Genomic DNA, 13,479 nt, shown 5'->3' on the forward strand with positions numbered 1-13,479 from the left:
GTCCCATGGAGGCATCACTCATATGTACTTCAGTAGAAAATAGTACCTGCGTATAATTATCGCCACACGGACGTAAAATTACGTGACTGGCGTTATGCAAACCACATGGTGTGGGCAGAGTCTGCCCTCATTCATCCCTAGAGTCAGGTACCAGTACCATTAAGCTTCACAGCGTTGTTGTCCCATATTTCCCAAGGAAGGTCTCGTGGCAACATTGTTCGAAATAGTATAACACTCGAAACCGTTCTTAAAAGGGTTGCGCCAACCTAGACATTTCTGTCCAGCGATGGTATTTCGGAGTCACAGAACTTCGCCGTCACAGTGTGTGAGTGAGTAAATACTTCATTCGAATCTAATGTTGACCTTGAGTTGGCGCGGCCGCGTGACCCTGGACCCTGACAACTTTTTCAGCTCTCTTGATTACCTTTACTTGCTGGTAAGGGTGGGGGCACTGCAACACGGCCTTCCACTGCTAACTATTACTTATATCGTGATTCGTGTGGTCTCGTAATGTGGACGGCCACATAATATTGAACTGATCTGGTTTTTGCTTGCACTGGTACAGGTATTAAGGTATTAGTACGGATTTTAGTAGACATAGTCTACGGGGTTGGGATAAGTCAAAAGGGAAAAAAAATGGGTGAGTTGGTATGAAAGAATGGCTAAATTCTGAGCGCGAACTACTGCGACGCAAGCTAAGGCACAAGAAAAGACAGGGCACGGCGTTACTTGCAACTGAAAGTTTATTCGGAAGGTCACAGGTTATGTAAACCTGACATGTGGCTATGTCATCAAGCGTCAGGGTGATGGCATAAAAACAGAAAAAAATAAAAAACAAACGAAAAAACAACAAACAAAAATGTCTGTTTGTCATTGTTTGTTATCGATCTTAGGGATAGGTACTGGTCTGGCCGCAAGATTTTGTGGCCACACAAATGCAGGTATGTATCTGTATCGGAAATGTGAAAAAAAAAGGCGGGTGTGTATCTGGCAGGTGACATTTGTTTTCTGCATTTTATTATATACACAACGTCCATAACTTGAAGCGTAATATAACTGGTGCATTTTGTCGGCAGTACAGCACCCCCGGATAGCTTAGAGAATCTATTCATTACCTTATCGGTGTAGAAACTTGATCAGTACTGCGACGCTGTTATAGGCGATAAACTACACGACGTTTACAGTTCATCGCAGATGCCTGTGAAGAGCTGAGCAGACCCAATATTGTTTAGTCAGTTGAGGAAAAATATTTCTTCCAGTCAGACTCACTTGGCGTCACGATCTAGGATGTATATTAGCACCACAGGCATATCCGCAGTTTAGGAATACTTCAAGTATGGCCGAGACCACGAGCCAGATCGCGTTAACTTCAGCAGAGACGCCGACCATAGGGACGTGCTGGCTCTTCGCCGTAGGCAAAGGCAAACGAGTTCTGCAGAGGCCAGTGCGGTGGAGCGAGAGTCAAGAAAAAGGCAATTGTCGTCCATCCCACTGTAGCACGAAGCTAGGGAATAAAGCAGTGGGTTTCTCAAAAGCTTCATAGTTTCCTTTCAAGCTTTGTGCTACAATTGCCTGGATGACAATCTTCTCTATTAGACTCGCAAATAAAGACTGCTCAATATCACAGCAGATCCCAAGGCCTTAAGTTTTACTGAGGGTCGGTGCTATCAACGGCACAACGGGCCATGCTAAAATCACAAAAGAAGTGCAGGTAGCCATAGGCTTGGCGTTTTTGGAGGCGAAGCGCTGAGCAAAACTGGTTTTCAAAAAAATGTGAGTTCCGTGGTTGAAAAGAAACGAGCGTCTAAAATTTACAAAAAGCTGCACCTGAAAAACCAGAAAAAAAGTCGAGGACCACACCCAAGGTAATTGGAAGTTAAATTAGATGGCCCGGTTTAATCATTAGAAGGCAAAAGAAGAAGCGACAGCAAGTAAGGTATAAAGTTTGGGCACAAGAATGTTCATATATGTTTACCTTGCAAAACAAAAATCTAAACAAACACCGTGACCGAATACATTGACCGTGTCTTGCTATTCGAGTCTTGTAAAACAATGCCAAGATAATAATCAATCTAACATCTTAGGAAACGGCCCCATGCAGAAACGCGAGTATTCAAAGCTATTAGGAGCGTTAACAGGGCGTGGGCGGTTGGGAGCGGGCTTTCAGGATGAACAAAAATGTTTGGCCTAATGGTGGAAGAATTGTGGCAAGCGATAGGGCGAAGTCTTCACTGTACAAGATAGCTTGATACCAGAGAGAGAGAACTATTTTTAGCTGCGGTTTGTCAAACCGCAATGCTCTCCAGGGCGTGAAAATGAATCTGTCGTGTTCCTGCTTCGTATATCTGTTTCTGGGGTGGGGGGAGGGGGGTGTTTCTGGGCAAATGGCCATCGCGGTTTCGTTGCCTAGTTTTCGCCGCAACAGTTTCAGTGATGTTGCGTGCTCAACCTGCGGATAATTGTCGCTGCAAGTGTAGCAGGTGGTTGTGATGCGCTGACGGCTCTTTCGGAATTTGTTCGATAGTAAGCTATACCCAGGAGCTACCTCGGTTCGAAAATGAGCAAATAAGTGCTTCGCTTTGAATTGTTCCTTCGACATACGAATCTTCCTCACATAGCGGTTTATACGAACAAGCTGCAGCTGGGCGCTAGTTTGTGATACGATTTGGTGTCGACTGTAGCTCGAACAGTCATCACACAAGCTAGAGTAAAGAATTTTTCATGCACGATTCGCGGCAGCCGCCTACACGCAGCGTCTATACCAGAGGCGCAGCAGCTTAATGGGATCTTCTGTCGTCGTTGCAGCTGTTGTTGTTGCGCAGAACGCGCGAAGAGCACTGAAAAAGACCTTCGGGCACATGCTTATAAGAGTAGCTAAATTATTATTATTATTTTGTATTTTATTTCTGAGAAGTTTCAGATAGCTGCTTTAAGAATGTGGTCAGCTTGATTAGCCTAAAATGCCCTGAACATCGGACCATGCAGCTTTCCTCAAAGAGTCTAAAGGTATGCGTGCCTTCAGCACTGCCTCATTTTTTTTTCTCCTAGTTCTGCGATTTCCCCAAGAAAGGCTCCATCATTGGGCCGTCCTTCGTGAATGCTGACAAAACGATCATTGCTTTCGTAACAACACCGGAAAGGACCACAGTCGTCTACTTCGACAGTAAGGACACGCTTCGTATAAAGGTGAGTCGTGCTGCCAATGGTGAATATAGTATGAGCCAAAGGCTCTCTGGCCACGTGCAAATGCACGTGAAGTATAGGTGTAGTACACAGAGGTCATACATGTACTCTCTGACAAATTTCAATTTGGCACTGCATTCGAAAAGAATCTGTTTTGACATTTAAGAAGCTCAACTTCCTTGGCAACTTTCCCGAGCATGCTTCGAACATTGGAGGCGCAGTTACGCATCTTTGACCTATATATTATATTGACCTATTGTAATATTATATATATTACACAAAGCAAGAAGTACTTCTTCAACGCTTCAAAACATGAACTAAAAGCCGTTTACGCGTCTCTCAATTCTTTCAGTTCGGTGCATATGCGCGCACTGTTGTGATAAAACATGGTGATTTCCTTTTTATTGAGTTTTTGCCAAAGATGCGCGCGTCCTAGACTTCTTAATTTTACCAAATTAGTATGGTAATGTTCTGATAGAAAAACAGCCTATTTATATTTTCGCTTTTATTTTATATAATAACATTTCGCACTAACTACGGCATTGTTTCGCTTCAGATCTGTCAATTGAAATACCAAGCACTGGATCTCACCGTAAGCCTAGCTCCATACGACGTGAATTACGACTTTGATTCATTCTATTGCAACAGCGTCAGCAACTTTTCAAGGACTGTGCACATCGCGACGACTGTTTTAGACTTTATTAAGAACCGTTTCACTGACGACTCAAAAAAAAAGGGTTGCATTGCTCTTGGAAAAACTATTTTTGGCCGATAAATTCGACCTTACTTTGGTGTCCTGTCATCATATCTTGTTGCTGTTGCTGGGTACAGCATTGCAAATTCTAAATGTTAGTGAACTGTGTGTTCGTGATTGTTACCACCATGCCGCTGTCGTCTTTGACTATGCATTATCACGCGGGCACCGTACAACTCCGCCATAATCGTACTCACGCCAAATACCGGGCGTGGTAACATCACACACAGTACCTTCATTCATAAAACTGAGATACGTTTGCGTGACAAGGTAGCCATCCTTGTTTTTTGTCCTTTCTTCAACTTCTCCCAACCTTTCCTATTCTCCCTTACACTCTTCCTCCTTTAAGTATCGCCCCTCCTGCGGTTACACGGAAATACCCGTACAAAAATGACTGTTGATTAACCATTGATATGTTGTTGGGCAATTGTTGAAACAACGAATTTCAACAAATTTTCAAAAGCAATTGAGTTCACTCAACCCTTGCACAACAATATTACCGTTGAGTGTTCTCAACGTTGTTTTTATTGTTGTGTAGCAGTTGAGTCCAGTATACAATAATTAGGACTCGCATATGAAGACATTCCAAAAATTTATTGCGATGTGTTCCAACCTCATTCCTGTAACTTTGCGGCAGGTAGGTTCTTCTTTCGCCTCGCTTTGTGTGACCGATTGGGAGGAATCGAACGTCGGCCGTCAAGCCCGGTACTCTAACCAATAGGCCACGAGCGCGCGCATACTCCTCTCATTCGAAAACCAGTAAGCTCTGAACGCGTACAAGAAAATTATTGAGAAGGCATTGAATTAATATTGGTGAATGTTGAGTGTTTCATTGAGGAATTGTGGAAATTTTGTTGAATTGTTGGGCTGACTGTTGAGTGGTCTTGAATATTGGACACTGAAATTTAATTGAAACACCATTGGGTGTCTCAATGTTCAATAATTGTTAAGTTGCCATTGAAATTCTATATCGCGTAAACGGCTCATTGTGTTCATTTTGTGGAACGGTTGTTGGGTTACCTTTGATGCTGTATTGAACTGACGTGGTAGTTTTGTTGACCTGTTGTTGAGTTATTGTTGTCACAGCCCTGAAAAATATATTGTGGCCCAGTTGAGATGGCATTGAGATTTCAGAAATGGCCATTGAGATATGATTGACATTTCGTTGGGCTAGTGGATTTTTATTCATATATTGAAATTGCTTTGCTATTCACACTTGCATGCCCCGGTACCTGCTCATAACTTTCACAAACACAAACAAAAGCAAAAGAGAGACTGAGCAATTTGAAGTAACTTTATTTACACTAAACATGCGTGCCCATGAAACATTATTACAGTACATAAGGCACCACTAAATTGAACCTGGAGACATCGGCTAGTACGTACAGCACTTTTAACAGTGTAAATACGTCTGAAAAAACCTATACATATGACTTAAATCAAAACGATCATTCTGGTCTTTCCTTGCGACTTAAGTTTTGACTAGAAGCCAAAGCGACTCAAAAGGCAGAGCTTAAGCATACCTTTTTAACAACCAACTTTGAACACATGAACACTTGAAGCTGCTTTCGTGTGAATACACACAAGACATCTGAATACGTTACATTAAAATGTTTCGCACACTAACCCATCACAGGAACAGTTACGGCTGACTGTGAGAAGGCAAAATAACAGGCTTGAAACAAATGACTTCACGTAAATATATACAACCTTTAGCACACGTCTTTCCACGCGATGAAAATTTAATGAAGTACCAAAGTAGACTTGTCTGAGCTTTTTGTCTTCGAGATATATCTATTTTCAAGTTGTCCAATTATTTATAAAATAGGATCACTTAGCTTAGCTGTTAATTGATGAGACATCATTTAGAAAGTTGTTGGGCATGGTGAACACCTGAATCATGTTTCTGACGAGCCAAGTTTACAACAGTACACCATATGTATATGTTAATTGAGGTACAGAAGACTTTGTTGGTGATATTTCCTCAATTTAGTGAGCTCATTTTTAGTTAATTTTTCTTGACGTACACAAAGCTAATTAGAGCACTTTTTGGGGCCTTTTTCACTATACCCAGCAACTAAGTGGTACCTCAGTCAATAAAGAGATAAGGCAAGGCTAATACCTTAAACGATAAGAGAAAACATAATTATTCAGGACAGAAAATTGGTAGTAACACATAGCTAACACAATTCCAAAGAGCCAAATAGATGGTCACCTGCACTTGCAATATCAAGTACCCCAGAAATCGCCATAAAGGATGGGAAAAGGTTTCAATTACTGGACAGCCAGATTGGTGAGACAGTGAAAATACAAATAAATGCATATACGAAAAACCAATGACCTCAATTGCGCAGGTAAAATGTTATTAAAATGCTACCAAAATTTTATTGCATAATATACATAAAAGTTGCATAAAAATTGGGAAAATCAGTAACAAAGACCGAGGCAGATACAGCACCCGTGTTGAAAAAAACTTACAACTGATATACATGCATATTTAAGTTGAAGACAATTTTTTCTCCAACATATACAAAATGAACCCATGCACTGACGGCATAAAAGAAGGTTCCTGCGCCTGGAGAATGCAGCACAGTACAAAGCAGCGTCATGAGAACCGAAAACTAGAGCTTATTATGTTTAAGAAGTACGATTACTTGCATACCTACAAGCATGTGACATGTCATGCCTTGAATGCATGAAATTCATAAATCTCACACAAATGAAGTTACCATCACTCTTATTGGCTTCCTCAGGGGACTCCTTGAAGTTGACTAGAAAAGTGTACATCAGTGTTAAAAACAGAGAAGACAAGGCTCTATAGCGTTCTTGCTGAAATAAACAGCGCAAATGTTTGATGTATGAATTCTATAGACACTTCGCCAATTCGGTGTACATTTATTATTGGCAACCACCCAAGCAGAGACGAGAAGGATGAATTAAGGTAGGAACACACATGAACGCTGACTCCACTAGAAGTTTATTCGTGAAGACAAAGATTTTAAACGCATTGGCCAACTTCACAAAGAAAAAGCTATGGATGTGCAGGAGAAACAGCCCGGCACAACAAAAAAGGACCGAAAGACATGTCCTGTAGAACAAACATGTGCGTCAAAAACAAAAACACATGAAAACTGAAAGGTTTGTCCTGTAAGTGATATTAACGAGAAATACTGCAGCAACTCTTTCCCACTGTGGGTCACAGAAAGCTTGCTTATGCATTTCTCTTCGTGATCAATAAATAATTATTCCATAAGTCCTCTTGTGTTCTGGTCTTTGTGATGAAACAACCGTTCTTTCTGCTCTATACCTCAACACCAGAGGAGTTCCAGAAGCAATATTTATTGATCAAAACAAGTGCATAACCACGTTATCTGTTGCCCTTAGTGAGAAAGACTTGCAGTTCTCAAGTGTATTTCTCGTTGGGTAGTATCACTCATCCGACAAATATTTCGCTTTTTCGAAAGATTTGTCCGATAGTTCTCGTTTTTCACGCACGTTTATTCTACATGACATGGCTTTTTCATATTTTTTTTTCTTGTCGCTCGTGACTGTTTCTGCCACGCATGCACGGCCCTTTACCTTTGTCAAGTTGACCAGCGTCTTTAATACCTCTGTCTTCAAAAATAAGCTTGCGCTCGTGTGTGCTCCTATCTATTTCGTCGTCCGTCGTCCGCCTCTGTTCGCGTTGCTGTTTCCAGTTCGCACGTATCACTTGGTTAGGCTGGTAAACATTCTCGCAAGCAAAAGGAAATACCTCCCCTCAAAAGGTAGCCCATCCTTCACTACTAAAAGCCAGAGCAAATCGAAAGTAAGCCTTCACAGCGTCCATGCGGCAGCAAGTACACCAAAGAGCAGCACAAAAAATAGCTAAAAATAGTCGTCTGCTACACGCGCACCGCTTCAAGAGCGGTAACAATGTTGAACTTGAAATTACATACCGCACGATGTATGAATAAACTTGAAATTATGGGATCTTTTGCCAACGTTCCTAAGATCATTGTTGGACTGTAGCTAAGCTATTGCGACGCATGCGTATTATACTGGTGGGCGTAACAGTGACCACCCCTGTGTTCGAGGAAGGTATATATTCGTTCACATTACCGCATTCATCAGAGCAACTGCTTAACGTCAGGATGGCCCGTGTTCCTGAAGACGAGAGGTGGAAAATAGTAGAACTAGTAGGAAGGAAGGAAGGAAGGAAATAGTAGGAAGGAAGGCCGCATTTCTGACGCCCCACATAGGCGTCGGGCAAGGGTAACGACAGATGAAGATGCGCTTATGGTAGCTGCGGTAGTGCAGAATCCCTTTCAGTCGGCGAGGGAAGTGCGGGAGCTGCTCGATGTGGACGCTTCCGTTGTTACCATACGGCGACGCCTCAGGAGCGCTGGATTGGGAAGTTATGTGGCTGCGCAGAAGCCCGCTCTCACCGCTTCGAACAAGGTGTCACGCCTGCAATTTGCCGAAGCTCACGCCTTGTGGACTTCCGATGACTGGGGCCGAGTAATCTTCTCGGACGAGTCGACTTTTTCGACACGCCAAGACCAACGCGTGCGGCTGTGGCGCGCAAGAGGAACGCGGTAAGAAAATGTTTCTTAACGGACTTTATTTTGTGTGAAGAACTGAATTTAATACAATTTCCATGCAGTTACGAGCCAACCAATCTGCAGGGAGTCGCGGCGAGCGGACGCACCTGCGTGAACGTGTGGGGCGCGGTGTCAAGACATGGTCTCGGGCCTCTATGCCGCATCGGGGGCACTCTTACTTCGCAGCGCTATTGCAGCGAAATCTTGGACAATGTGCTCCTTCCTTACGCCCACGCCACTTTCCTCGATGCTGATTTTGTGTTCCAGCATGACCTTGCGCCGGTGCACACCGCGAAAATTCTGAAAGAGCACCTACAAACTCGTGGGGTCCATCTGCTCTCCTGGCCGGCCGAGGGCGCTGACATGAACATCTGTGAAAACATATGGGGCCGCATAAAAGCAGCCATGGTGCGACACCCTATTCATTCGGCAACTACGGACGAGCTGTGGGTAGCTGTTTCCCAAGAGTGGGAGCATCTTAGAGCAAGTAACTTTGTTCCTGCCCTGTACTCTTCCCTACCGTCTAGAATGGCTGCCGTTGTCGCTGCAAAAGGGAATATGACAAACTATTAAAGTGAAACAGTGATTAATTCCAGGTTGCAGCTGTTACTTTTCCGAGTCTTTCATTATTTTGTGAAAAATGGACAAAATAAAGGTTTTGGCGTTTGCGTTTGTTAGCTTGTTTTCTGCATTGTGTGCCTACAAAAACCCGGCAGAAAAGTAGGTAACGATTTCCAGGCAATTAGGGTAACGCTATGAATAAGGAACACACCATTTATAATGGAAACATCTCGATATCGCTTACAGTGATAATTCGGTCATCGCCGAGGAAACAAAAAAGCAGCTAGCAGACAAGCGAGCGCTCCGATGACGTGATGCGCGCGAAGGGACGCTACTCTTGCCGCGCATGCGCACAGAAATTGTGAGGCGCCACTAAACTTCGGTGGTAGTATCATAAGCCACGCGCTCCCGTGTTCACGCTCAAAAAGATTGCGACTGTACGTGCGAAGCTCGCGTGCTCGGCGACCCGCCTGTTTTGGATATAGCCCATTTTTGGGGGCTCCCGGCCTTCTCTATGCTTCTGTTGCGTATCGTCTGCATTTCGACACGGCACCACTGCACTATACTGGACTTCGGCAAGGTGAGAAATTGTGTTTGACAGCGTGCGGCACATTTTAAGCACATTAAGCTTAGTGCGAGTGGCGCAGTTAGCGAAAAACAGCTCCGCCGTCCTGGCGCAGTTAATTTGAGGTAATGCCTCGTCCTGGGAGATGTTTGCGACGCTTTCTATGAGCCCCTACATTACTCTAACTTATTTCGGTAGTTTTGGGGCACGCTTGCCGCGCCCGGCTTATTGACGCAGTAAGCGAAAACTGGCTCGGCCGTGTGACGCATTTGCGCGTGTACATGAGTGTACTACGTCGTAGCGCCTAAGACAGACAAGTTTTCGCGCATTCTGTGGCCCCAAACATTATTGTAACTAACGTCGTTATATTTGGGGTAGTTTAGAAGCACGGTTGCCGCGCCCGGCTTATTGACGCAGTTAGCGAAAAGCAGCTCGGCTGTGTGTCGCAGTTTCGCGTGTACTGAATCTTACTGGTAGAAGTTCGTGACGCATTCTCTGACCCGTAAAAGTATTGTAATTTATTTGATAACTTTTTGGGATATCTTGAGGCTTGCTCGCCGCGCCTGGGGTTGTGAAGCTGTTAGCAAAAAAGCAAGCCGGCCATATTGAGTTAGTTTTGCGTGTACGGAATTTTAGTGGGACAAGTTTGTGACGCATTTTAGAGCCCTGCAACAACATATACCTTATTTCGGTACTCACGCTTCTCGAAAACGCGACGAGCGATTGCCAAGAGTGATAACACGGGAGTGTTGCATGCGCCGGCAGGACGCGTAGAAGATAACACGGAGGAGCTCAAGAACATGACATTTATGTATTCTGAGCGACTGAAAACAGGCTTTGCACCCACGAGTCTGACTTGAGTGCGATTAGAAGGCATTCTGCGAGCGTGTAACATGGTCTGGCTGAGCCTGTGTTGTAGCCACCTTTGTGTACTTGGCGTACCATCGTGTCGACTGAGGACAAGTTGTTTTGGAAACGCGCAATCACCCGTGTATTTCTGCACTTCAAAGTGCAGGAAATAATGCATGGGAAAGGAGGGGTGCTTGAAAATCGTATGTTCAGATTTTATGGCATTGTCTTTGCCGCGAAATGTACGTAAAAGTGAATTTATCTGTAATGCCGCTCATTCACCACTTACGCACGTTTCGCCTCTACACGCAATACTCCTGTTAGGTCAATATACCGAAATGATACATGCTTGTAATTTACTTTCTTTCAGCTGATGGCATCCTGTAGAGCATCGTACGGCAACGACTGCTGCTTACCTGGTGCCACAACTTTGGATGAATGCAGAAGGAGCCCGGAACGAGCATTTATAAAGAGCAAAATAAACATTTCATCATTTCAGAAGACGTCTTTCGTTTTCTTTATGAAATTGCACCTGACAGATTCGGCGCAGTCTTGTAAAGGTCAATCGCAATCATTTCTACTTGTTAATGAAACGATTCCACGCCAAGGCCACGCGAGGTTCAGCAGAAGCGAAAAAAAAATGAATGCCGCGCCGAGCAGCTGGTACCAACTGGTGTTCAAAACGCGCGCGCCCAATACCGAAACCGGGAGGAGTCAACAACAACCGCTTGGTGTGCTACAGTCAATTCGGCCGCAGGGCTCTATGGGAGTGTCCGCTCTTGTTGAAATTTCTTTCACTATGGCTAGCCGCTGCGTCGTGTCTCCGATCATCCCACGCGATTTGTGCGAAGAACGTCGCGTACACGCCCTTGCGCGTTTTGCACGGTAGCGTCTGCGCAGTGAGCTAGCTTCATGCACGCGTCATTCTTCACCGCGCAAACGGTGCTCAAGGCGACAACGCGCCGAGTGGCTCTCCTTTCGCTTCTGCAAGCAACGCACATTCGTATCGGCCCAGCTCAAAGAGGCTACAGAGAACGGTGGCATGTTTCGGTTATCGCCAATTAAAATTGTACAGTACGTCTTCAACAGATACGCGCCGCGCTACATAAAGATGCTTACTGCGGTAGTTTTGGTAGTGATAGGCGATAAGACGAGCGCGTCGGCGGCTGTGTTTACCGACGTTGTCACCACACCTCTGTTCATTTGCGCTGTGTATCCGTGTACAGTCACCGGGCGGAAGCTGCGACTTATCGGTTGGCCGTTCTCCGCAAATCCCAAAGAGGCGAAATGTATTTTGCGGTGCGCCGCACCATTAGGCGCAACCTAAATCGAGCGTGCTGTAAACAACAGCACGAACAGAGGCGGACGCCGGACGACGAAATAGGTAGGAGCACACACGATCGCAAGCTCTACTAAAAGTTTACTTTTCATGACAGAGGTATTAAAGGCACTGGTCAACTTGACAAAGGTAAAAATCCGTGCATGCGTGGCAGAAACAGCCACGTGCGACAAGAAAAAAATATGAAAAAGCCATGTCATGTAGAATAAACGTGCGTGAAAAACGAGAGCTATCGGACAAATCTTTCGAAAAAGCGAAAGATTTGTCCGATAAGTGATACTACCCAACGAGAAATACTCTTTTGAGAACTGCAACATTTTCCCCAAAAGGGCAACAGATTACTTGGTTATGCAATTGTTTCGTTTGTGATCAATAAATATTGCTTCTGGAACTCCTGTGGTGTTGCGGTATAGAGCAGAAAGAACGATTGTTTCATCACAAAGACCAGAACACAAGAGGGTTTATGGAATCATTATTTATTGATCACGAAGAAATATTAATAAGGAAGATTTCTGTGACACTTAGTGCCAAAGAGTTGCTGCAGTACTTCTAGTTAATATCAATTACAGGACAAACCTCTCAGTTTTCATGTGTTTGTTAGTTTTTGACGCACATGTTTATGCTACAGGGCATATTTCGGCCCTTTTTTGTTGTGCCGGGCTGTATCTGCTGCGCATCCATGGCTTTTTCTTTGAGAAGTCAGCCAGTGTGTTTAAAATCTTTGTCTTCAGGAATAAACTTCTAGTTGAGTCAGCGTTCATGTGTGTTCCTACCTTAATTCATCCTTCTCGTCTCTGTTTGGGTGGTTGTCAAATATAAATGTACACCGAATTGGCGAAGTGTCAATAGAATGGATACATGAAGTTATTTGCGCTGTTTATTTCAGGAAGAACGCTATAGGGTCTTTTCTTCTCTTTGTTTTTAAAACTGAGTACTTTTTTCTAGTTCAACTTAAAGGAGTCCCCTGACGAAGCCAATAAGAGTGGTGGTAACTTTCTTTGTGTGTAAGATTTATAAATTTCGTCCATTCAAGGCATGACATGGCACATGCCTGATTGTAGGTCGCAAGCATTCGTAGTAAGATCTACTTTTCGGTTCTCATGACGCTTCTTTGTACTGTGCTGCATTCTGCAGGCACATGAACCTTTTTTATGGTCTAAGTGCATGCGATGTTTTTCTATATGTTCGAGCGAAAATTCTGAGCTTAAATATTCATGTATTTCATTTTCCTTGTAATTTTTTTCAACACGAGTGCTGTAGCTCCCTCCGTCTTTCAGTTACTGCTTAGTACCAATTTTTATGCAACGTTTATGTATTTTATGCAGCAAAATTCTGGTGCTATTTTAATAGCATTTTACCTCCGAAATTGAGGTAATTGGTGTTTCCTATATGCATGTTTTGCGTTTTTCACTGTCTCACCAATCTGGCTGTCGAGTCATTGGAACCTTTTCTCATCCTTTATGACTATTTTTGGGGTACTTGATACTGAAAGTGCAGGTAACCATTTATTTGGCTGTTTGGAATTGTGTTAGCCGTGTGTTACTACCAATTTGTTGTGCTAAATAATTATTTTTTGTCTTATCGTTCAAGGTATTAGCCTTGCATTATCTCTTTATTGACTGAGGTACCACCTAATTGCTGGACA

The 13,479-nt window shown here is 43.7% G+C and overlaps 1 protein-coding gene across 6 annotated transcripts in view; it reads left to right on the forward strand.

Annotated features, from left to right (window-relative positions):
* LOC129386736 (uncharacterized) overlaps positions 1–13,479 on the forward strand; it is a 94,929-nt gene that overhangs the window by 64,145 nt on the left and 17,305 nt on the right. For 4 of the 6 annotated variants that reach the window (XM_055074904.2, XM_055074900.2, XM_055074901.2 and 1 more), the window contains 2 exons: positions 3,049–3,186; positions 3,740–3,990. In XM_055074904.2, coding sequence (XP_054930879.1) covers positions 3,049–3,186; positions 3,740–3,958 — 357 coding nt within the window. In that variant the 3' untranslated portion in view covers positions 3,959–3,990. Of the gene's footprint in view, positions 1–3,048; positions 3,187–3,739; positions 3,991–13,479 lie in introns of those variants that run through there. The other 2 variants (XR_008614039.2, XM_055074903.2) reach the window with 1 other exon arrangement.

The sequence above is a fragment of the Dermacentor andersoni genome, chromosome 8 (assembly GCF_023375885.2).
Source record: "Dermacentor andersoni chromosome 8, qqDerAnde1_hic_scaffold, whole genome shotgun sequence".
In the NCBI taxonomy this organism is placed as follows: Eukaryota; Metazoa; Arthropoda; class Arachnida; order Ixodida; family Ixodidae; genus Dermacentor; species Dermacentor andersoni.